Source organism: Hippocampus guttulatus, chromosome 16 (genome assembly GCF_054856545.1).
Source record: "Hippocampus guttulatus isolate MCC_2025c chromosome 16, RoL_Hgut_1.0, whole genome shotgun sequence".
In the NCBI taxonomy this organism is placed as follows: Eukaryota; Metazoa; Chordata; class Actinopteri; order Syngnathiformes; family Syngnathidae; genus Hippocampus; species Hippocampus guttulatus.
The window spans coordinates 12,047,995-12,074,233 of record NC_141276.1 but is presented as its reverse complement, the minus strand read 5'-3'; the positions used below and the strand labels follow the sequence as shown (position 1 = coordinate 12,074,233).

The following is a 26,239-nucleotide window of genomic DNA, read 5'->3' as shown; positions in this document are numbered from 1 at the left end:
TCTTATCTTATAAAACAACAAAAATGAGCCAAATGTGAAAGAAAATTAAAAATGACAGACTTCCTGTTAACTTGCGCACTACAATAGCACCAGGAGACTTTGGGGTAAACCAACAAAATGTTATCGATTTTGATGACACATACAACCAAGGCTGCTTCGCTAAAAAATTGTAGAGTATGCTTTTGAGCCATTAAAAGAAAAAAAAGGCACATACGAAGTTAATCTGGTTAACCTGCTGGGAGAAAAATATCCAAGAATAAAACATTTCAGAAAATAAACATTTTCTTCAGGCAGAATGTGGCGCTACCACTATGATAGAAATCCGGTTGTAGATGTCTTCAGGCACGGACATTTCAAATGTGCCAAATCTTTACAAGATATGATCATGTGGGTCAATTGACAGCAGCTTTTGTAGTTACGGGGATGCCAACTTTTAAATTCAAAACGGCGACCTTCCTGTTGGATTTAGCATATGTCTGAAACGTGTACACTCCCTTTTTGTTGGTTTGGTTTAGCACCTGTTTGAGGTAACTTGACGCATAACTTTTTGCATGTATGGAATAATTAGTTGGCGAAACAATTTGGTTAGAGCTTGTGCGTTTTGTTCATGCAGTCCACATCAAACTGTAACCACTGTATTGAAAGATTCGATACAAGAGATGTATTGTTGTACCCCCATATACAGTACACACACACACACAGTCACCACCAAGAGTATTGAAATGGCAAGTTTGATTCCTTTATTATTATTGTATACCGAAGACGTGGATTTCCGATCAAAAGATGAATACCAAACTTACCAAACAAGTTCAGAATTCCAGCTTTTATTTCATGGTATTTACATCTAGATTTACACAACTCATGATGAAGCAAATTTTGTTTGAAGCCAGCCAGTTTAAATTAACACAAGCATTGGAACAGACATTATTTAATTAACCTAAAGTGAATAAAATGTTGTATTGATGGCATAACCCTAACTTGCAATATCTGCATCAAGCCTGCGAGCCATTGATTTCACCAGACGGTTGCATCTTCATTTGAAATGCTTTTCCAGGCGTTCACTGCAGCCTCTTTCAGTTCTTGTTTGTTTCTGGGCGTTTCTCTCTCCAGTCTCCTCTTCAGAAGGTAAAATATTGGGTCGATTGGATTAAGGTCGAGTGATTGACTTGGTCAGTCTATGACCTTCCACTTTTTGCCCCTGATGAAGTCGTTGAAGTGTTGTGCTGGTATTGTGTTTTGGGTCATTGTCTTGTTGCATGATGAAGCTTCTCCCGACTAGTTTGGATGCTTTTTTCTGTAAATTGTCAGACAAAATAGTTTTGCAGACTTCAGAATTCATTCTGTTGTGACCGTCTTTTGTCTTCATTTCATAGCGTGAGTTTCTGTTTTGCAGCTTTGAGTCATATTTATTTATTTTTGCACAATCATATTTCACCATCAGAATCCCAGGTGCTGGAGTCAAACACACACACAGTGTTGAAATGGCAGTTTCTTTTTTGATCAGTCAGATTTTAGATTCACCGCTCTGCGCCTTCATAACGTAGGCTCTAGTGATATATATTTTCAAGGTGTGGTATTCAAGAAAACTAGACATTGTGAGGTTAAGTCAACCAACACTAATGCTATCTTAGCTTGTTTCAAAAAAGATTTTTTTGAGGCGGGGGGGGGGACAAATTTCATGGACAAAATTGTTGGTAGCCCTCTGTTAATGTAAGGAAACACCCAATTAGTTATTCATGACATCACAAAATTTATGAAATTCAACCAATGAACATTATACATTGTTTCTGAATTGTGGTTCAGAATCAAAATCATCTTTATTGACCAAGAATGTAAAAACACACATGAAATTGTCTCCAGTAGTTTGAGCCCCACTAGGATTACAGGTGTGGGATTACAGGATTACATTTAGCTCGCTGTGTGTCACAGTGTTTGTTTGTTTGTTTGTTTATTGAACATAAAACATATATACAGTAATAATTTGACAGAAAATAAGGTAGATAAAAAAAGTAAAAAGAAAGAAATCAATCTTCATTCAACACAGTTATTATGTTCAAGGGAGTAGGAAGAAGTAAAAAACGTATCTAGTCCTACCCCGTTATGTGATTGTATCTAATAAATCATTTTTATATCAATCAGAAAAGAAAAAAGTAAGAAGAAAGAAGTCTCCATTAAGGCTCATACTTTACCCTTAACCGTGATATTTTTACAACTTTTGGTTTGTATCGGGATTATATACTTCCACACCCTGACACTCTTGTGTCAATTTTCTCTTGTATTCATAATGGATATTTATATACCTTTCTCTATTTATCAACTTAGTTCTGATTTATCATTATATTTAATGTTTTGAATTTATCATTTTAACTCTGATTGATGCAGTGTGTCAACACAGCGAGCTAAATGTGTGTCAACACAGCGAGCTAAATGTATAACATAAACAACATTTAAGAGAGCACTTCTTACATCATGTAAAAGTACCATTGGTGCTGTAGTATCGAAGAATGACAGCTGTGCAAATGATGGAGTGTCCAGTAGTGCAGTAATTATGATACAATGACAAATATGCAACTGATGCAGATTCCTTGGGCACTTTTAAAATGTCCAATGGTGTCAAATAATGATCAACAACAGTTATTCAAGTAGCGTATTTTCCGCACGAAAAGGCGCACTGGATTATGAGGCGCACCTTCAATGAATTGTTTATTTTGTCATTTTTTCTCTTAAACGCACTGCATTATAAGGCGCAATCTACAATGCATCCACTAGATGGAGCCACAGCCCTTCATTTGACTCAAGAGGCATTCACGACCGCCTCCAAAAAACGTAAATTAACGATTACTTCAATGAAACTATGAAAATCAAAAATACAGTAATGCATCAAAACATAAAATCAAGCGAGGAAATCACAAAATAACTTCAAACCCCCCCCCCCCCCGGAGAATTTATTTTGGCATTTCCTTGAGCATAGCTCCAATAGAAAGATCAGATGTTAGTAAAATGTAGGAGACTGGACTGTCTGAGAAGTGTTTGTTATTTATTCCTTTGTTGTGTACTGCAGTCACAAATGAGGAAATCACAAAATAAATTCTGTAGGGGGGGGGATATAGAATTATATATTCTATATAGGGGATATAGGTACGGGGGGATATAGAATTTATTTTGTGATTTCCTCGCTTGATTTTCTGTTTTGATGCATTATTTTCGTAGTTTCAATGAAGGAATCGTTAGATTACATTTTTCCGAGGCGGTCATGAACGCCTCTCGAGTCGAAGGAAGAAGAAAAGGCAGGAGACTGACAGACGTAACTGTATTTGTTGAGACTGTGAAAGACATTCATAAAGTGTGCATTTTAAAAAATTAACACCACAGCTCTCCTTTTTTCGGAGCTGCAACAAAAACCTATTTAATAAAGCAGCGACAGTTCACTGAACCAACAGCAAGTTATAACATTGGAAGCGTCTCTCCAGGAAGGAGCCATCTTGGAGTCGATGTATTACCGTAATGACCATGCAAATGACGCACCGGATTTTAAGGCGCTCGGTGAGCTTTTAAGAAAATGGAAGACTTTTTGGTGCGCCCTATAGTGCGGAAAATAACGGTACATAGAAAGGTGGAGCTACAAGCATGAATAAGGTAATACTGTCATAAAGGGATGTGCAAAATTGACAAGTTTGGAAAATGTTTTCATGGAACAACCAGTGAAATGTTTAGGGAATGGACCGCAAGAGGGAAGAAGCTCTTGGAATGTATGATGGGTTTTGTGTGCATAGTTCAATAATGCCAAGGTGTGGGAAGGAGCTGGAACAGATGGTGACCAGGATGTGGAGGGTCCAAGAGAATTTTGCCTTCCCTTCTCTTTGTTCTTGCAAGTCCACAGGAGTGGGTAAGGGGTTACCGGTGGGGTTATTTTCCAGCAGTCCTAACTGTCCATTGCCAGCACCAAACCAGACTGTGATGGATGAACAAACAACTGATTCAATGAGATTTGTGTCGAATTGTCTCAACAGCTCCTGTTGGCAACTGTATTTCCTCAGCAGCCGCAGGAAGTACATGCTTTGATGGGTCATTTTCAAGATGGAGAAGATGTGCTTCCACTTCAGGTCCTGAGAGACTAATTGCTAGGAACGTGAAGGTCTCGACAGTTGACACAAGGAAATTCCTGAACAAAATTTCTTGGTTGTGTGGTAGCAAAATTGCTCGATTAGAATGAAAGATTTTCCTAAAGCCCACGATCATCTTTGCCATTATAAGAATGCTCAGCTCCAAGTTGTGTGAGTGACTCGTCACAGTCAATGAGGCCAATGGCGGTGTCCCCGGCGAACTTTCAGAGCTTTTCTAGCTGGGCGCGTTGAGGTGCAGTTATTTGTGTAGAGGGATAAATGCAGTGGAGAGAGGACACATCCTTGGGGGCCCTGGTGCTGATGGTGCATGTTGATGATGATGATGTCTCCTTCAGCCGCACTGACTGTGCCCTTCAGAAATCTGAACATCCATTGGCAGATGGCAGTAGACACGCTCAACTGCAGAAGAGGAGTTCAGGGCTGATAGTGTTTAGCGCAGAGCTGAAGTCCACAAACATGATCCTCACATGGAGTGGAGCCCCATGTTAACTGACTCATCCACTGACTTCTTTGCTTGGGAGGCAAAATGCAGGGGCTCTAGTAAAGATCCAGTGATGCTCTTTCGGTGGTCCAGCATGAGGATGTCAAGGAAATTCATGCCCACAGAATTCAGACTGACATGTCTGTCAATCAGTTGGAAAATAATCTAATTCAGATCCCCCCCCTTTTAAAATTTCTACTTTGATTAAATTTGCAATTCTTTTTTCAAGATGTTTTTTATCAACAAACACAGTGTGACATGGGGGCCCAAAATGTGATCAAAACCAGTGTGCTATGAATAAATAAAAATAGAGATTTTCATGGGAATTTTCGGCCAACTGTGTTTTGATTATTAAGCCAGGACAGTTAAGAAAAAAACCCATTCACGATGGCCAACAGATGCCAGCATTGACATCTCAGTGTGGAGCTCAGTGTGTGTCACAACAGTGGGTTAGGTCCTAAAACATGGCAGACCCTTGGAAATGCAACAGAAGCAGTTTGTGATGACAAAAGTATTTGTCATGTTAATTATACCTCAAAGAATGTCATAAAAGACAGAAAATATGACAAAGATTATTTAGAGGTACAATTGACGGCATAATGTACGTACACCACAGTAAACTCAGTTGTTCTACGATAGTTTGATGCATACCCTGACACACATTCACTCACACTCACCACAGAAGAGAGGCTGCAGGCGACATGCAGATCGCTCCATTCAGGAAGTCCAAACATGTAAGTAGTTTATGAGCCCCCTGGGATGTCTGTTGTTAACATTTGTCAACTGTGTGCTTGTGAAGCCCTTTGAGACTTTTTGTGATTAAGCGTTATATAAAATAATATGACCTGACTAGAAAGAAAATTATAGACAAGCATGTTTAATGTAAAGGTTATAGGTTAATCTCAATTGAACATGCTAAGAAATGTACGATCGACGGGACTGGAGCCAACCTCCCTGTCGCATGAGGAAAATTGATGACAAATTGAAGAGACCACTAAAACAAATGGTAACAAAAAGTCCCAGAATATCCTACAAACAGAAACTCCTATGTACAGACCGAGACAAAACTAGAATATTCTGGCAAAACAGATGAGCTCTATGTTTACTGTTAGGTTCTGGTGTTGCTTTGTTGTATCTGGCACAAAATACTTTGAATCTGATCAGGGTGCAATGATATCACAAGACTAGATATTAAACATTTTTTTAAAAATGTGCCACCCAGTGATAGGAAGCATAGTCTCAGTCGCAAGTTATGGGCTTTGCAACAGGATACGAACCCAAAAAACACAGCTGAACACACCCAAGAATGACTACGAGCAAAGTGTTAAAGACTATTCTGATGTGAGCTCTGAGTGAAATCCTACAGAACACAGTGGAAGGAAGCTGAAACATGCCATCTGGAGAAATAACCCGTCAAACATGAGACAACTGCAGCAGTCTGCTCATGAAAAATGGGCCAAAACACCTGCTGTGAGGTGCAGTAGTGTCAGTACAGTCGTACAAAAATTGTTTGATTGCAGTGATTGACTCAATAGGTTGTATAACAAAATATTAGGGTAAGGATACCATCATTTTGTTAAAAAAATACCCAAAACAAAATTTTGCAATTTCTACTGGTTGATTGTCATTGAAAATTTAGTTATGTTTGTCAGATTCAAGTTATCTTTGACGATTTCGGGTTTCGCTTCGAGGTGTACCAAGAATTTTGTCCATGTGTGTTTATAAGGAGGAAGGACGCTTCGGAGCAGTGTTCCCAGTTAATAAATTAAATCATTTATTAACATCTTGCTTTTAAGTTTAGTATTCACCTGATACGGACATCCCTTGATTCATGCTGTAGGCTACTCCTGTGCTCCAAATATTCTCAGAGGGGGAGGTGTAATGCGACCCAGGAGGCGGAGTTGGATTGGTACCCGTGTACCTGTGAATACATATGTTCGACATTAGCAAAACAGAGAACTCTTATGGAGGGGGGGTTGCTTGAAAGAAAAAAAAGGAAAGGCAATTAAATAGAAAAATAAAATGACTTAAATTCACTAATTACATTGTGAAATGTATTTAATAATACTGTATTGAACTTGAATTAAAGTGGTGGTCAGAAAGAAAAATACACATGGTTTATCAGGAAAAACTGTATCCAAACCTGTTTTGGGTTACACCGGTTGAATAAAGCAAACTTATAATAGCTCGCGGACTGAATTTGTCGAAACGCCATGATTGCTAATGATCGCAACCATACAGTACTTGTCTGCAAAAATCGTAGGGCCAATGAAGCAGCTTTGGCCTGGCCATCTCCCTAATTCAACGTGGCATTTTCTTGGTCAGATTCTGACGAGCCTAAGTGATTCTCACAATTTCCAGAGTAAATACTGACGGGAGGTCTGTCAATCCATCACTAACAACGCCTGTTTTGCTGGCTCTGTGTCATACGAGGCCAATGCTGTAGCATATATCCATCCATCCATCCATCTTGTACCGCTTATCCGGGGCTGGGTCGCAGGGGCAGCAGCTTCAGCAGGGAAGCCCAGACTTCCCTCTCCCTAGCTACTTCTTCCAGTTCTCCCCGGGGATCCCGAGGTGTTCCCAGGCCAGCTGAGTGACACAGTCTCTCCAGCGTGTCCTGGGTCGTCCTCGGGGTCTCCTCCCGGTGGGACATGCCCGGAACACCTCACCAGGGAGGCGTTCAGGAGGCATCCGAATCAGATGCCCAAGCCACCTCATCTGGCTCCTCTCGATGTGGAGGAGAAGCGGCTCGACTCTGAGCCCCTCCCGGATGACCGAGCTTCTCACCTTATCTCTAAGGGAGAGCCCGGACACCCTGCGGAGAAAACTCATTTCGGCCGCTTGTATCCGGGATCTCGTTCTTTCGGTCACGACCCATAGCATAGATGAGGGTTGGAACGTAGATCAACCGGTAAATTGAGAGCTTCGCCCTTTGGCTCAGCTCCTTCTTTACCACAACAGACCGATACAACGTACGCATCACAGCAGACGCTGCACCGATCCGCCTGTCGATCTCTCGCTCCCTCCTGCCCTCACTCGTGAACAAGACCCCAAGATACTTAAAACTCCTCCACTTGGGGCAAGATCTCCTCCCCGACACGGAGGGGGCACTCCACCCTTTTCCGACTGAGGACCATTGTTTCAGATTTGGAGGTGCTGATTCACACAATCTGAGACTCGACTTCCTGACGGACCCTCCTCTCCAGCACCCCTGAATAGACCTTACCAGGGAGGCTGAGGAGTGTGATCCCTCTGTAGTTGGAACACACCCGCCGGTGCCCCTTTTTAAAAGGAGGGACCACCACCCCGGTCTGCCAATCCAGAGGCACTCTCCCCGCTGACCACGCGATGTTGCAGAGGCGTGTCAACCAGGACAGCCCCACAACATCCAGAGTCTTGAGGAACTCCGGGCGGATCTCATCCACCCCTGCTGTAGCATATAATAAATAATTAACTGCTACATACAAAGGTGGAAGCCTGTCGGTGAAGCGGATTAGATTATATCCATTTCCTTTAGACAGATACACTGTGTATGCATGGATGGAGGGAGAGAGAGGGACAAATAGCTAGATAGCTAGCTAGACAGATATCAGAGTCTGGATGTCATATTCACGGCCATAGAGTCGGCTATATAGATCCCGGGATGTCTTGTTGTCGGATGAGGAGGCTGGTGGTGCTGAAGCAGGGTTCCCACTCTTCCACTTGCTTTTTATTTATGGACCTTTTAAGGACTTTTGAGGGCTAATTTAGCCATTTTTTAATCAACTTTTTCTCTATTTAGCAGGGGATTCACGGTGGATTTAATGAACAGAAAGCCATATATCACTGATCTCGTGTTCAAATCATTGCTGCCAAAGGAAGGGCACATCTTTATTTTAGGGGCAATCAGCTAACCCTTTATTTGACATATGTCAAATTGGCCCAAAATGACCCGAAGTCATCATGTGATCATCATCGGAACTGATCGGAGACAGCGGGAAAAGCAGAGCGGGAACCAGGAAGGCATGTCCCCCGACAGCGGGGTTTGAGGGGAAGGGCGCCAGGCGCATTTTCCGACAGAACTATTAATTGGAAGGGTGGGGAAAATGACATACACAAATGAAATGAACACCACAGGTAAATTTTTAAGGATTGTTATTGAGTTTAGAAGCTTTCCCTGAAAATTAAGGACAATTAAGAACATAATTTTACAACTTTTTTTATGGATTCTTATTAATTTAAAGGACCCATGGGAACCCTGTGAAGCGCTCGCATCACAGCCTGTCTGGCAGTGGACTTTTTTTTTTTTTTTAAGGTTTGGGAAAACCTTTTCTGCAACACTTATTAGGGTTACCTAGTGAGGAAGAAAAGTTTGAAAAGCACTGTGAAAAAATATTTGCCCCCTTCCGAATTTCTGTGTGCTTTGTGTATTTATCAGACTTCAATTCATCAAACCAATTTTAATATCACGCAGGGACAACCCAAGGAAACACAAAATGCAGTTTCTAGATGCCAATTCAATTTATTTAGACACACACCAAAAAATCTAAACCTACCTGTCCCTATGTGAAAAAGTAATTGCACCCTGAATCTAATAATTGGTTGTGCCACCATTGGCAGCAATAACTGAAATCAAGCGTTTGCAACAAACGGTGATGAGTCTTTCATATCACTGAGGAAGAAATTTTGGCCCACTCTTCTTTGTAGAATTGCTTCAACACCGCCATACTGGAGGGGTTTTTTTAAGCATGAACTGCCCATTTAAGGTAATGCCAAAGTATGACAATTTGATTCAAATCCGGACTTTGAGTTGACCACTCCAAAATCTTGATTTTGTTTTTTTTTTAGCCATTCAGAGGTGGTCTTGTGGGCGTGTTTCGGGTCGTTGTGCTGCTGTGTGATCCAAGAGCTCTTGAGTTTGAGGGAGCAAATTGATTGTCCGAAGTTCTCCTTCAGGATTTTCTGGTAGACAGCAGAATTCATTGTCCCATCAATCACAGCAAGTTGTCCTGGTCCTGAGAAAGCAAAGCAGCAACAGACCATCACACTGCCACCACCATGCTTCACTGTTGGCATCAACATTTTATCAAATGCTGTGCGATTTTTACCACTGACGTAATGAGCCGCACGTCTTCCACAAAGTTCAATTTTAGACTCATCAGCCCACAGAATGTTTTTACAAAAGTCTTGAGGATCATCAAGATATCTTTTGGCAAATGTGAGACAAGCCTTTGTGTTATTTTTGGACAGAAGTGTTTTTTACCTTGGAACTCTCCCATGAATGCCATATTTGGCCGGTGACTTTCTTATGGTAGGAGGTCTGGAGTTCTTTGGGTGTGCTAGGTTCCTTAGCAATGTTCTGCATGAGTCGTCATTGCACTCTTAATTTTTCAGTAATTTTAACTGGTCGGCCACTCCAGGAAATGTATGCTACTGTTCCCAGTTAGTGGATAATGGCTCTGACAGTGGTTTGCTGAAGCCCCAGAGCCTTGGAAATGACTTTGTAACCTTTTCCAGACTGATAGATTTCAATAACTTTTTCGAACTTCTCAAATTTCTTCCGATCGTGGCATGATGCATTTCTTTCTTGAGATCTTGTAGCCTATTTAATTTTGTCTGACAGATTCTATTGATGTGATTTAAGATAAGAAAACCTTTATTAGTCTCGCAATGGAGAAATTCCCAATTCACAGCAGCAAAGTCATGAAAGGAAGTAGAACAACAAAATATAGGAGCTGCTGAAAAGGCAGCCACTCTCGCGGCGCCATTTTGAAGTCAAAATAACAAAAATAACACAACACAACACATAGGACACAGACAGTCGTGCAATCTTCACCAATTTTCTGCATACACTTTGTTGTCTGAAGCAGTTCTAGATGAAAGAGGAGAGGATCAAAGTGTCCTTTCACCAGTGGATCACAGACGTCATGCTGAAAATGTGCACACGTCTGCTACAAGCTAAGTTTTGAAAGCAAACACGAAGCTGTAGCGTCCATTGACGAAAAGAGATGAGTTCACTTCTCCTGTCCCACGTAATCCGCTTCAAACTCCAAGCCGCGACTCCCAGTTCCAAATCTGCATCAGCGCTCCGCGCTAACGCTCCTTTCTTCTCATCGTCGGCTCCTCAAGACTTACATCCATCCAGCCGCAGACCGTTCAACAGCACCGATCTCTCCGCTGAACAAAGCGGGGCTGTGAAAAATGCTGCCCATTACAGGCGCAAGACACAAGCGCCCCGGGACTGTCCATATGCAATTACTTTTTTATTTCTGTGTAATATTAAAATTAGTTTGATGAACTGAAACCTTTATGTGATAAATATGCAAAGAACACAGAAATCAGAAATGGGGGAAATACTATTCACAGCACTGTATAGGAGTTATGTGAATGCTGGAATACAGACTTCATCCAGGAGGACAAAATAAAGTTGCAGGTGTGTTTTGGAAAAATGTGACAGCTGCAAGCCAGTGTATTCAAATTTTTTCTCCAAATGAAAGCCAAATATTAAAGTCATATGTAACCTTAGAAATTACAAAAAGTGGACAACCATTCAAAATGTGGTATGAACAGGGTTTCCTCCAGAAAACCTGCTCAGCCTCGTGGTCAAGAAGCCTACAAGCTTCGAAAGATATATTTCATTTTATTCAGTGGACTATTTATTGGTCGGCATATCACTATGACAACATTTTCCAGACAACATATTTACCCAGTGCTGGTCCGCAGCCTTGATTCGGTCAGGGAGCCTTATTCTGAAGGTTTCCTGACCTGGTCGGCTATTTTATTTTATTTTTTGACACGTCACAGTGACAGCTCAGATGAAGGCTGAAGTGACAGCCGAAACTGTCAGTTCGGTAAGAGTTTTTTGCTTCACTAAAAGAAGACCATTGTCTAATAAAAAAACAAACCTTCAACCAATTTTAACTAATAAGGAGACAAGATGAATGTCAAAGCGCTACCGATCACCATGTTTTTCTCCAATTTAAAAAGCTCAGCTACACCATCAGCGCCTCCAGTAGAAGAGTCACCAAGTGAATTAAAGCCTGTACGAGTCAAGGGAGAGCCGCCGCCTTCACCACCAAAACAAACCTCTTCGCCACTCTCAGAAGGCAATGTTGATTAATGTTAATTATTTTATGTTTTTCTAATCAAAGATTTAGGTAAATACTTGTTGTAATCTTTGTCTCAAATATGTAAAGTATAAATACTGTTTAACTATTTTAAACATGCTGGTAAATACTGACACGAAAATTCCTAGGGTTGGCTAAATCCTACCATGCGGTTTTTCAACTTTCACAGAGGGTTTCTGGGCCCCAATAACCGCAAGAAACGAGGGATTACTGTATTGTGAAAATAATGGGGATCAATCAGCCTCAAAATTTGTCGACTGCTGTTCTTAGGCCAAGTTCAAATCTTTACTAATATCACAAAATGAGTAGCTTTTCAATAGCTGATTTAAAAGAGCAAGAAATGAGGGGCCTATGCTCAGTTTCTCTCATGTCTGTTTTCTTTTATAAGTCACCAAGACACACAAACACAATGCATTCTGAGAGCTTTTTCGCATCTGTTGTGATATATTAGATTTGAATTCATAAGTGTAAGCTTGACTTACTTTTTGTCCTCAAGGCCACTGCAGTGGGTACACCCGTACCACTCATCCGAAAATGACGCGACAAATGCGGGCTCACTCGGCTGTTGAGTCTGCTTCCTCACTGGAGACTTGGTGGCCTACAGTCTATCCACCCATTCATCCATTTTCTGCACTGCATATCCTCACTAGGTTCATGCGCGGGTGTGCTGTATTTCCAACTTTGAAATTTCACCAGCGGATTAAAAAGATTGACCTCATATTTGCTCAAAAGGGTGATTAGGCCTTTATGATGTTGCCACACAAAGTTTGTGAATTTTCCAAAACGTTGCCATGACAAAGCGCAGCTCGCTAATTAAACAACGCTGATTTTGAGGTTCGCAACTCATGAAACTTTCCACACACATCATGCCTGGCAAAACCATCTATATTTCATTCATTTATGATGCACGGAGCCTGTTGAATGAATCCAACTGAAAATTTTTCTGAAAAGCCTCAAGATGTTGATCTTGGTCTATGGCGGAAATTGTGACTTTTTGGCGAAAGGCATGGCCATTGCGGTGCCGCAAATTCTGATGAATCACCGTGACAAACGTTGCTGCAACTTGACCCAGATGATCCCGCTGCAGCGGTCATTCATGTGACTGGAACCCAGTCAGCTGCCCATGCACCCCAATCTTAAATAATTAAATTTAAGGTCGTGGGGACTTCGGCTCGTTGCACATTTACAACTTAGAATTCTTTGCATTCGCCACACTGTAAAACTCGGGTGCCTGTGCACCCAAACAGGGTGGACTAAAGACCCCTGGCATAGGCGCAAGAAAAGCCTGGTGGCCCGCCAGGCCTATTAAGCATTTGGGAGAAAACTATAATTTCTAAAAGGAAGCCTGAGATTAATCTGACCCTGCTCGGATGAGAGGCAAAACAGTCCAGCTTTGATCAACTCAATGCCTTCATAATGCAGTGACAGAGATAAATTTGAATATTTACTGGCCAGAGATTTGAGATTTACTTTAAATATCAGGTGAGAAAAAATACCTCTTCACCAGTTTTTAATATCAGGGCTGCAGATTTAATGACAAATACACCTCTCTGTTTGGTTCATCATGTAAATTTGAATCTTTCTCTAATTTCCATGCCGCACCAGCCATACAACCAACCGTTGGTCGCCGATTGGTATATCACATAGTCTGTTGTTATGAACTCACCTGAAAAAAGGGTTCTTTAAATCCAAGAGGTTGCTGGACTTTGATCCAGTCTGGTCCACCTGAGCAGCAATACTGATGTCATAACTTTGTCTGTTGGGAAAGATTTTTCATTTGATCACTTGATGAGTAAGGTCTGGATGACAAAGAATTACAATAAAAGGAAAACAGAGTAGTTTTCATAGAACATAGTTCTCTAAAATCAACAGTCTCAAACGTGGGTTTTAAATTGGACAGTGTTTATAAATGTACCAGCAAATTGTTGGTAGTGTAAATTCCATCTTTTTTCATTTTAGAGAGATGGCTAAGGCAAAGCCTCTGCTTGCTCAACATCACTTAGAAGCAGTAATCGTGCTTTTGTTACATCTCACCTGGATTAATATAATGTATTTTATTTTGGAGTCAGCCAGTCCTCTCTCAAGTGTCCCCAGTTGGTCCAAAGTGCTGCTGTTCACCTCTTAACTCAAATTCTAGCCTCCATTGACGGGCTCCCTGTACATTTTAAAGCTCTCCACCATGACCCCTCTGTGCTACACACCTGTTTGGTGACTCAGGTCAGTGAACCCGACTGCTACTGGAGATACCGAGGACTAATCGCTTTACTCGACATGAGACTTGGCATTTTTTAAGTGTTTTATGTTGTTTGCTGATTTGTTGTTATTAAATCTGTGTTCTTCTAAGACAGACTTTTACGACATGGACAAGTACGTACGGAACAATGGTTGTTTCAAAGTGTTCTATAAATCAAGTTGAGTGGGGGATAAATACACCTTTAAAGTTAAGTTGTACGCGGCCCACTGGTGCAACTATATATGCAATGCAGTGAAAAAGTATTTGTCCCATTGCCGATTTTTTTCCCACCACATATTTACCACACAAAATTTAATACTCCACAAGGACAACCAGGTAAATACAAAATGCAGTTTCTAAATATGAGGAAAAATAAAACACAAACTTCTCTCTCCCAATGTAAAATAGTTTTTGTTAAATTGTTAACTGTTATAAACCATAGTTTTTGGAGAATTGAGATAAAGTTCACTAACGAAACCCAGGCATGATTTCCGCTAGATTTGTTGAATCAAGAAATGGCACCTACTGTATTAGACAATGTAGAACAAAATCTAAAGAAACACATGCCACAATACAAAGTCAAGAACAAATGGAAAATGACATTTGTATTGTAAAATAAAATTTAAATGCTTAAGCTGCCTTGTGGAGAACAAGTTTTACATAGTATGGTCTACAGTGGTACCTCTACTTACGAACGTCTCCTCATATGAAATTTTCAAGTTACGATGCACCTCAACAGGAAATTTTGCCTCTTATTATGAAAGAAATTTCAAGATACAAAAGGTAAAAATACAGTATGGGCTGCTACTCGCATATCAAAGTTTCCTGAACGCAACATACTTATTGCTGCTCTGCCATTGGCGACTGCCGCGTATCATCCTGGCATCCCATTGGCTAAGAAGGACCTCTACCGTATGTGTATTATCTGTGTATATAGATAGATATGTGTTTATGCAACGTCCTCATCATTTGCCCCTCGGGCCATGAGGCGTTCCGATACTTTAACATAAATGTGAATCACCTAGAAGAAGTGTTCACCAGTTGGGCGATTGCTCACTATGCTGATGTTTGCCTTGGACATTTTCGAAGGATTGTTAAAAGCCGACAAAAGCAAACGTCCTCGGATGAGTTCTTTACAAAACACCGGGTAAAAAGCTATTCTGAGAGAGAACATGAACTAAAGAGGGCAAAAAACGAGGAGGTCGCAGTTAAAAGTTAAATGACCATCATTTTTATCCTTTATTCTTTGTTTTTTACATTATGCACAAATCTCATTCATTGTGCAATAATCGAATTGTAACGTGCAGATATTTGTTACATATATTGATGCATTTTTATGCTTCATAAAACATTTGTCTGAATTTTGGGGGGGCTTGGAACGGATGAGGGCATTTCCATAGAAAACGCATCTATACTTACAAAATGTTCTATTTAACAAATTTCTTCCAGAACATATTCATTTCATAAGTAGAGGTACCACTGTATTTGTTTTTTGAACATGAAAAACTTGACAGACACCTATTAAGTCAACGTATACCCAGTGTCCAATTTCTGTTTTGTCAGTTTCCTTATTCAGAGACAACAATCATACCTCTTGTTGGCGACCAGTAGTGCAGTGCCAGACAGCGTATCCCCAGCCTTTGTGAAGAGAGGAGACTGCAGCAAACAGCGTACCTGATACCAGTGAGTCAGAGGTTCTGTAGGTGCGGTGGACAGCCATACTGTCATACTGTCAGGAGAGAACAAGCAATGGGCTTGAATAACAGGAAAAAAAAGGTATGGGACAAATTTCAGGCAGAAGTGGTTTGATTGCACCAAACACCAAGCCAAAATAGGGGAGGCATTATATTTCTAATGATCTACTGTGTGACTTACGCTGATCCCATGAATGCTACGTCAAACCAGAAAGCCAGACCATGGACAAGGCCTGAGTGCATCATGTGGAACTTAAAGGGGATCTCTATCCTAAAAGACAAGGGGAAAAAGGTAACAAAAGACAATTAAAGAATTTCTTAAACTAATATCAACCCTCTCTTACATACACCTCGAATGAATGTGTGAACACATACCTGTAAAGATCCTCTTCTTTGGCCTCCAGAAAGTTGACTGTGTATTTGACTGACTTTGCCATCAGGATACGGATATCAAATGTGTCCTGTGGATGGAGATCTGAGCTCATCCCATCGAGCAAAAGTAATCTAACATTTAAACTATGTGTACGTAGCAATGCACTTCCCTCCTCAAGTATAACAACCACGAGGCCAAATCTGAATGAAGACAAATGTTTCCATTCATAGACTTCAAATATGAACAAGAAATGAGAATCATCTGATGCACAATAAAGCGAGCACATTTCATTTTGATCCATCCATGTTTCACCTGAGCCAAGTATTGCAATGTATGACAGATGTGTTTTGTTGTTCCATAATATTCGTCATACGGATTTCTTGAAAGTTTACAGTCATTCTCAAATTTGGGTTTGAAATGTAATCAATTATTGTTTGACTTGTAATCACCATGAATATGAAATGAAAGCAATTGGGAAGCTGAGAGAAAATGGCAAACGAGGCGGTAGAAACACTGGCAGTAGTGCAATTAATGGCTATTTTATGAAGTTAGAAAGCACATGTTGACGAACAGATGTATAAAGTGTCCATAAAGATTGGGTACATGGCAAAAAGCACACAAAACAAAATAATTGTATTCAATTGTAATGTTAAATTTTCAGTTTTTAATTTTTCTTATATTTTATTTAGCCTTTCCTTTATATCAGCAGCGTGTCGGTACAACATCAGACAGTCAAGTGCAGCGCTCGTCGAAGTCACACACCATTCACAGATTTTGGAAATCGGTGCCTATACGAGACGGCATGTCCATTTTGGATTAAAAAAATGTAAGACTTCAGTGCGTCTTGTGGTCGTGAAAATGCGGTGCCTACCTTTTGATGCGTAACTGGCCACTGGCGGCAATGCATCAAAAGTATTTGCCAATTGCCAAAATAAAGTCAAGGGAATGAGGATTTGGGGTACCAATCAGAGCACTAATTTTAATATATTCTGCGCAAGTAAGAGTATGAGTAGAAGATGAAACTAGGAAACTAAAAACCGAACTATGAAAAAAGTTTGATTTATAATCCCCCCCCCCCCCACCAAAAAAATTTGTTGCGCATTTTTGGAGGCAATGTCTGCAAGCAAATGATTTTTCAAACTTTCAGTGAAACCTTTGCACCTCACAGCAGGTATTTTTGGCAAACTCTACATGAGAAAATGTGTTCTAGTTGTATCAGGTTGGAAGGTTGTTTTCTCCAGAGAGCATGTTTCAGATGCTTCCTCACATCTTCAATCGGATTTAGATTAGGCCTGATAGAAGGCCACACTCCCCAATTGTCCAACATTTTGCATAGCCATTCTTGAGCGTTTTTAGCCATGATCCTGTTGCAAGACCCATGATATGTGACTGAAACCAACCTTTCTAAAACTTTGCAGCACATTTCTCTCTATAATACCTTGACAGCCTTGAGATTTGATTGCACTCTACACAAACTCAAGAAACTCTAGGGGTGTTCACACGGCACACATTTGCTCCGGCGCTGCACCGATGTATTTTGTTGCGATATATTTTACACCGCAGCAAATTTTGTGGAGCGTTCACACGTACAAAGCCGCTGAGCGTGTCAGCAACGGCACAGCGTCGGTGCAGCCCCATTTGCGTTCACACGGCAGTTTCTGCAGCGGAGCAAAGCGACAGAAAACAAATGAGCTGTCGTGTTGGTTCTTTTTAAAACGTATACACAACTCAAGCGACTACTGGACAGGCACCTCCTTCTCCTTCTCGGTCTCCGTGCCTTCTGCTCGAGAGTGACCGCCCCCGAAAACGTAAATCAACGATGACTTCAATGACACTCAGAAAAGCAAACATGTAAGGCGCCAAACAGAAAATCAAGAGAGGAAATCACAAAATAAATTATATGGGGGGCGGGGGGTTGTGAACACACAACAAAGGAACAAACTACACAAACAACTTCGAGACAGTCCAGTCTCCTACAAAAGGAAAGATGTTACCAGCCAAGTCTTGTGTCGTTATTAAACAAACGCATGACGGAAGTCCGACAGAGCACGAAAGCAACGCATTCTCGCCCTACGTAATCAACTCTTCACGAGCATTTGCTCTGGAGCAAATTTAACCCAGTTGCGTTCACACGTACAAATTTACATCGGTGCTGCTTCGCAAACGAGCATTTGCTCCGGAGCAAATTTTTAAACCACCTCCCTGAGGTGGATCAAATTTGCTCCGGTGTAAGCTGTTTTCCGGGGCTACGCCGGAGCTCATTTGCACGTGTGAACGCTCTACTGGGGCAGCCCCGGCGTAGCACCGGACCAAATCTTGCCGTGTGAACACCCCTCCTGTGTCAGATGGAGCAAAGCAACCCAAGAACATAAAAGAGCCTCCTTCCATCTTTCACAGTCTGGACAGTGTTCTTTTCTTGGTATGCTTAATTTTTGCATCTGTGACCATAGACCTGATGTGCATTGCCAAAAGTTATTTCTGTGACAACTGTGTTTTTATTTCATTAACAAACCGGTACCAACAATGCTGTTCACACATGTATATTTGGGGCTTGTTCATGAATGAGGGAAGAATGACAGCCTGGCATATCTCATTGAGCGGCGAGTGTTTGTGCAAAGCCTAAATGTCGATTTTTCGTCAGGGTTCATTCAAAATCAACAATGATTGCAAAGACATTCGCCTCATGTGCGCAACGGTTTTAAAGGTCGCAAAAATAACTTTTCTTGACACAAAACATTTTTGAACGCAGTCGAAACTTCGTGACGACAACAAAAAAACCTTTGCAACGACTAAAGCTTTGGCATCGTTGTGACCGTTTGCGATCCTGTACAAACCCCGACAACTAAACAGCATTCGCGACGTGCGCAAACACTTGCAAACCTGCGCCACTCAGTGAGATACGGGCTTTACAGTGTCTGCAAGTGTCTGTGTCGATGACGTGGTGAAGAAGGATGTGAGCCGAAATGTCAAAAGTTTCAATTTACTGGTTGTTCTACTTTACCATACCAATGGAGGAAGCAGAGTTTTCAAGATCACAGTTTTGGTGTTTCCACATGTCAGTTTAAGAAACAAATCAAGTATGGTATTCTTATACTCTTGAAATTGTTCAATGTAAGTCGTTATTTATGCTTTTCTCATGTTCTTTTATGACAGCTGTTTCAGGGTGGGATATACTGTACACTCACTTTCCAAAATCATTTTCGGGCTGCAGCTATCAAAACTTTGGGTATTTGGATAATCTACTGAAAATTCCAGTGAATAATCAGTTATTCAAGAGAGAATTTTTACTTAGTTAACATTTAATCCCAGCCATTTTCACTGGAGCAACCCCGTTTACCAGCTGTTTTACTAGATTTTGGCTGATCTTGCAAGGCCTACAGAATATTGAAGTCTATGGCTCTATAAATATGGAACCCACCAAAAGAAAGATTGGACTCTATTGTTTCATCCGAAAAAAATCCTAGTATGTTTCGATCTCTTTGCATTCTTCAGCTATCAGCACTGGAATATAGCAAAGTTTAATCAAAATCCCCATTTCTGATGAAAGAAATTAAGAAAACCAGCTTTTTGGAGAAGCATTTCAAGTACAGCTGAGACCGGGGGTCGGCAACACGCGGCTGCAGAGCCGCATGCGGCTCTTTAGCGACATCTAGTGGCTCCCTGGAGTTTTATAAAAAAATGTGGAAAAAGATTTTGATAGTAGGCTCATACAGCTCAAATAGATATAGATACATGTTGCAGCTCCGAAAAAGGAGAGCAGTGGTGTTGGTTTTTTAAAACGTACACTTTATTTATGTTTTTGACAGTCTCAACAAACACAGACACGTCTGTGTCCGACCCCGTGCCTTCTCTCTTCTCGTTCGACTTGAGAGGCGTTCAAAGACAGCCTCCGAAAAACGGAAATGAATGATCACTTCACTGACACTAAGAAAAGCGAAAATAATGCACCAAAACAAAAAATCAGGCAAGGAAATCACAAAATCAATTCTATGGGGGCGTTTGTGAACACACAACAAAGGAATGAATAACAAACAATTCTGAGACAGTCCAGTCTCCTACATACATACAGCATGTGTTTCATTCATTGTAAGTTTTATAGCAGGCTTTTATTTTTTTGCGGCTCCAGACATACAATATTTGGGGGGGTTTTTGTCCTATATGGCTCTTTCAACATTTTGGGTTGCCGACCCCTGGCTGAGACTAACAACTACTTTTTACTTCTGTGACAGCTCAAATAATGGTCTCAGTCTGCAAAAATAACAACACTACAAAGAGGGCTTTCGCAAAATCATTTATTTGCACATTGAACTACTGAACTAAACAATGTACAGGTGTGAGTGACTGACTGACTGACTGACCGACTTACTAAGCAGGTGTGCGCTTAAAAATTACACAACTTTTTTTGTGTGTGTGTGGTACAAAATTTTTAAAAATGTTTGAAAATGTCACACCACATTCTAGTTTCAGGCGCAAGAAGACCCGGCATTTTCTTTGTGGAGTGGCCTTTTAGTGATGGCAGCTCGTTGGTTATGAACAGCTGCAGTAAGTCAGCTGGCTGGTCAGAGTTCAGTTGTTCAGCGGTTGCTGTGAAGGGGATGTTTTTGGCTGGGAACTCGAATGATCCTCACCAATTCTACATGCACAAATGGTAAATTTAAAAAAATATAAACAATGACAAAAAATAATAATCTATATTATTACTACAATGTCAAGTATAATACTTTTTCTTCATCTTTCTTTGCAACAACACAAGGGGGATCTCTTGGGCTCCTGGATGGAATCTGTAATTTATAGAAATACGTACAATTACCACTCATTTTTTACTGTACAGAGTGACATTTCATCTCTTCATCTTTCTCCGTTTCTCTCGCTCTCTCTGTGTGTCACACATACGCACAATGCTTACATAAGTGACTCAGTCCTCATTGCTCAGCATCCAATTGACTGAATAAATGAAGAGAGCAGCAATGTTTTGTTTATGTTTTGTAAAAGAACTGACCGAACCAAATCTTGTCTTGTGCAATGAACTGAAACAATGACTATATGTCCGCCTATCTAGCTAGCAACACTGCACATAAACGCCGCATTTATTTGTCCACATCTACAAGCTGACCTGTATATATATTATTAGTATTACCGGCAACCTTATAGTGCAGTAGGACAAAATGACGTGCATGTAATTGACTGATGAGGGCATGAAGGGTGAGCTACGACGGAGAACTTGCATGCTCGTTAGCTCTTACCTCCTTGTTCTCAAGCGTTGAGCGAAGACTCCCTGAGTTCCTGCTGCTTCCACTCCATGACTGAAGGGACGCACTCAGACATATCTGGATCCAGCGCTTATTCATCGTCTTCATCGCTATTGTCAGAAGAGGTTTCGAGCGAAAAGCATCGTGAGCTATGCGAGCCATACCCATGTGGAACCTCGCTTGATGCCTGCTTGTTACGTTTCTGGGATGAAGTGTCATTTCCTCCCCCAAAGCCACACTTGATTGCTGTCATCATGTTTAGAAAGGAGGCTTTTCAACCCCCACAAAAAAAAAAACTATCCCCGTGGGTCAGGTGTCTTGCTTGATCCATCTATACTGTCTCCATGTTCTTTTCGCCTTCTGCATGCCCACTCTACACGGACCGCCTTTCCACCATGTTCTCTTCTTTTACTCCTGCTACTATTCTTCCTCTCAAACATGATCCTGGCTGGACGTTTTATTAATTATTAACATTGCAGTCAAGACTACTCCAGTCAAAAATTGCGTAAGACCGTCCTGTAAACTCTCACGTGAAAAACATTAAAGATGTATACTATGTATACAGCTGAGTCAAAGCTAAAACAACACGTTTGAACAACCCTGATTTATTGAAAAGTGTTCAGCGGCAACAGCAACCGTATCGTCATTTAGTTCTATTAACTAACTGAGTACTAAACACCGACAACATGTGCCGTACAATACAGCATTAGCGTAATGAAGTCTTTTTTTAGCACCCTTAATCAGCGTTTAAACATTATTTCAGGAGAACGTTGTGATGTTGTTGTCGATAGCAACTTGTTATGGTAATAAACACCCTAAACATTCTGGAAGACGAGTTCAAGTCAAACGTTACGTCGAGACGCACTGCTAGAAACAACTTCAAAATAAAACAGTACCATAGCTTGATCTATACAATATATATTATTTGGTAAAGTACGTTTTTTTTTACTTTGCCTTCTTATCGTGTTGACGGAGTGTTATTGTCATGAATAGCTTGAACAATTGTTGCTGCAGTTAACTTGACTTCTTCCTGAGAGTGTGCAAGTAAAGCGTGTACTCATGGCAGGTAAGCAGCAAGAGCATTTTTCCCCCAACACAGGTAATTGAATCATGGTACTTGAGGACCCGTTTTCAGTCCATTTAATTTCAAAACATGTTCCTGTCAAGTTGCTGTAAAACCTTATTTGTTTACTTTTATAAGTGAAATAGTATAAACAATTAGTATGTTTAATTTCACAGAGTTTTTGCTCAATCTTTGTGTGGCCCCACTTTATAGCTCAGGAGTTAAATAAATGAGTCACAAAACGAGTTTGTCTCATGTCGTGTAAAGGTTTGGGTTGTTTAATTATTCAACACCATGACATGATTGAAATTAAGCTATTCACAGTAACCACTATTTGCAGATGCAATATGGACCTCATTCGATTTTCATTTTATGACCCCCCCCTTTCCTCCCCTATATCAGAATTTAAAATTAACTAAAAAGTAAATGAAAAGTAAGTCATCACTTATTCTACACAGACAATAATATAGTAAAAAAAAATTGTGATACATAATGTATCAAGAGCAACATAAGTAATTTCGTAATCCAGGAGGTCAGAGGAGAGCTGCTGCTCATCTGCACCCAGTGGACCCAAATGTTCGAATGCCCACTGGATGCTTGCCTCATGACATGCTTCGTTCACATCCCGGGAAGTCCCAGGACACACTAAAGAGACTAAGGCTCCTGACAAGCTTAAAACGTCTTGGGATTTCCCAATAAAAGTTGGAGAGAGTGGCTGGGAGAGGGTGGTCTGGGATCCTCAATTTAGTCTGCTGCTTCCACAACCTGACCCGAATAAAGTGGAAGAACAGTTTCGACACAGCTTTTTGTCAGCTGGTGTGTTTTAAATCAAAACAATCTGTTGATCCTGAACTTACTTCCTGGACACCAGGAAGTAAGTTCCTGCATTCACCCACTACTCCACGAAGCTGCTTCTCAACTACTTGATCGGTTCAGTCATTTCACATGGGCATTACAATGCACACAATCAGTCTGTGCATTTTCTATGTGCATACATTTATTACCACAATGACCAGAAAAGTTACAAGACCAGACTTCGCCTATTGAGGATCCCTGGTATACAGTACATACCACAATTGGCTGGCGGAAATACTCATCGACTGCTGCACCTCGCAGCGCGGAGAGATCTACACCGTGGAAAGAGGGCTGGTACCTGAGGGGGGGGGGGAGATAATGAGACATAAGTTTGATGGAGGGGGGAGAGAAATAATGAGCCATCAGTTTGATAGTTTTAATCCTAAAAATGTTGCAAATACGAATTAATATTGATTTGAAGGGCCCTCGCAGCCCGGGCCACTTTGGGGTACTGACATATTGGGATTCATTTTTTTTTAAAATAGGATACAACTTTAAATTGTGATTTTTTTTAAAAAACATTTACCAGGCCTAATGTGACTTTTTGTGCATTCTTAAACCTTCAAAAACAACAAAGGGAAGGCAAGGGAAACTGAGTGCCATCGATTTTATTTACCTTCAAAAACAACTTTGTTTTCTTGTCAAACAGTGTCTTGCGACGTCAGTAGCGTTTCACAAAACATCACAATCTCCATGTTTCAACAGCATGCCCATATGTGACACATATCTGCTTTTATTTAGTTTTGAAAAGTCATATGCTATTGAGTCAAGACAGCTTGATGGTTTAAACTGTTTAACCAAATCTAATTTTGCCTTGGTAATTGAATTATTCCCGGGTGATTGTAAGTGCTGCATCATTTTGTAATATTGCTGGTTTGTGATGATGGATTTTACAAAGCTAATTCCAATGAAGTTGGGTTGTTGTGCTCATTATAAAACAGAATACGATTTACAAATCACGTTCAACCTCTATTTAATTGAATATACAGTCATACCTCGGCTTTAGACCACAATCCGTTCCAGAAGGCTGTTCGAAAACCGATTTGTTCGAAAACCGAAACCACGCTCTTTAAAAAAAAATAATAAAAATCTTTATTGAACACATCTGTTCACAATGGAACGCTCCACGAGGAAGCGTCACTTCCTCGTCTACCCCAGGAAGCGTCACTTCCTCGTGTAAGGAAGGCGAGAGGAGTCAAGTGACGCATTCAAGTGCACTCAGTTTGTTCGAGAAACAAAATTCGGTCGTCATCTGGGGCATAAAAAAACTCGAAATATTTGGTCGAAAACCGATTTGGTCGAGAACAGAGACGTTCGAAAACCGAGGTTTGACTGTACTACAAAGACATTTGTTGTTCAACTTGATAAATGTTATTATTTTTAGCAAATCATTGACATATGACTGCAACATGTTCCAAAATAGCCGGGAGAGGGTCAGGTTTACCTCTGTGTTGCATCACCTTCTATTTTCACAACATTCAACAAACATTTGTGAACGGAAGACATTAATTGTTGAAGCTTTGTAGGTGCCGTTCTTGTTTAATGTATAGCTGTTCAAGTTCAGAATCAGTTGAGAATCAGAGAGACAGACAGACAGACAGACGGGTGTGTGCATGCATGCTTCAACACAATGGTTGCACATTAGCTCTCCTTCCATTTTTTTCTGACTTGCTTTTTGCGACCCCCCCACCCCTACCCCGCAGAATCAGTTGAGAATAACTGATCTACAACATTTCTTGCCTCTTTCTTTCTCCTCACCAGAAATTGGCTTTCGTGAACTGCTCCATGTACAGCTGCTCATCTGTGAAAGGAGCGAGGTGAACATCCCCGATAGTAGGGAACATTTTACCTAAAAACAAAAGAAACAACAGAAACACAAAAACAGGATGTCACTCAAATATATTAACACATCATTTCAAACAATCTTACTTTGTGTTTTACCATTAAAATCAAGTTTACCATTGGGTTTAAGAAACTTCTTGGCATGTAGGTAGCTCTCAAGCATCCGCTCATTGAAAAGCATATAGCCCATGGGCTCAGATATGATGATGTCCACTTGTTCAGGAAGTGTCACCTCCTCCACCTTTCCTGGTACGACAATCACATGGTCCCCAAGACGGTTACTGTTCACCAGCACCTACATCGGAAGGCACACTTGTGATTAGGAAGGTGTAATTGGTGAGATTGACGTGAGATCAAACTACATTTTTCAGATAGGAATTTACTGCTATTTACAAGTCACATTTATATTTTTAAAGATTTCATTTGAGTATATACCTCAGCATGCTGAGCCATTGTACTTGCTTCGACAGCATAGACCTTCTTTGCTCCTGCCTGGACCGCAAAGAAAGACAGGATCCCAGAGCCACAACCAACATCTAGCACAATCTGGAGGAAAAACAATGCAAGTCATCTACCCCCTAGCCTTTTGTGTACATTTGCCCCCCCCCCCCAAAAAAACACATATACAGTCAAACCTCGGTTTTCGTCCATAATCTGTTTCAGAAGGCTGTTCGAAAACCGAAACCACGCTCTTTTTAAAATAAAAATGTTTATTGAACACGTCTGCTCACAATGGAAAGCAACACGAGGAAGCGTCACTTCCCCGTGTAAGGAAGTCGAGAGGAGTCAAATGGTGGTGCATTCAAGTGCGCTCAGGTTGTTCGAGACCGGAAATGTGTTCGTCATCCGAGGCATAAAAAACTCTAAATTTTTGGTCGAAAACTGAATTGGTCGAGAACCGAGACGTTCGAAAACCGAGGTTTGACTGTATACTGATGCAAAATATTTACACTTAGAAAAAGTTCGACATTTTCCCCATTAAAGGGCCAACAAAATACTCAAAAATTCTATTTTTTATATTTCATTCTATTAAGAAGAAAATTATGAACATGAAATAAAGAAAATACACTACATGTAGCCTGTGGCCGCATGTGTGTGGATGTCACCATGTTCGTGCAAGTCACTTGCAAGACTGTGAAATACATTGTAAAAAAAAAATAGACTAGTAAAATTGTGGACACACAAATGTAAGATGTAACCCTGAATTGACTTGGCT

At 40.8% G+C, this 26,239-nt stretch overlaps 1 protein-coding gene across 4 annotated transcripts in view; it reads right to left on the bottom strand.

The window, feature by feature from the left end:
- carm1 (coactivator-associated arginine methyltransferase 1) overlaps positions 1-26,239 on the bottom strand; it is a 60,271-nt gene that overhangs the window by 12,400 nt on the left and 21,632 nt on the right. For 3 of the 4 annotated variants that reach the window (XM_086132156.1, XM_086132152.1, XM_086132153.1), the window contains exons 5-13: positions 25,459-25,569; positions 25,141-25,318; positions 24,940-25,030; positions 23,398-23,479; positions 16,017-16,102; positions 15,823-15,912; positions 15,539-15,676; positions 13,381-13,470; positions 6,414-6,526 (exon numbers count right to left, since the gene is read on the bottom strand). In XM_086132156.1, the coding sequence (XP_085988282.1) occupies positions 6,414-6,526; positions 13,381-13,470; positions 15,539-15,676; positions 15,823-15,912; positions 16,017-16,102; positions 23,398-23,479; positions 24,940-25,030; positions 25,141-25,318; positions 25,459-25,569 (979 nt within the window). Of the gene's footprint in view, positions 1-808; positions 1,295-6,413; positions 6,527-13,380; positions 13,471-15,538; positions 15,677-15,822; positions 15,913-16,016; positions 16,103-23,397; positions 23,480-24,939; positions 25,031-25,140; positions 25,319-25,458; positions 25,570-26,239 lie in introns of those variants that run through there. The other variant, XM_086132154.1, reaches the window with a different exon arrangement.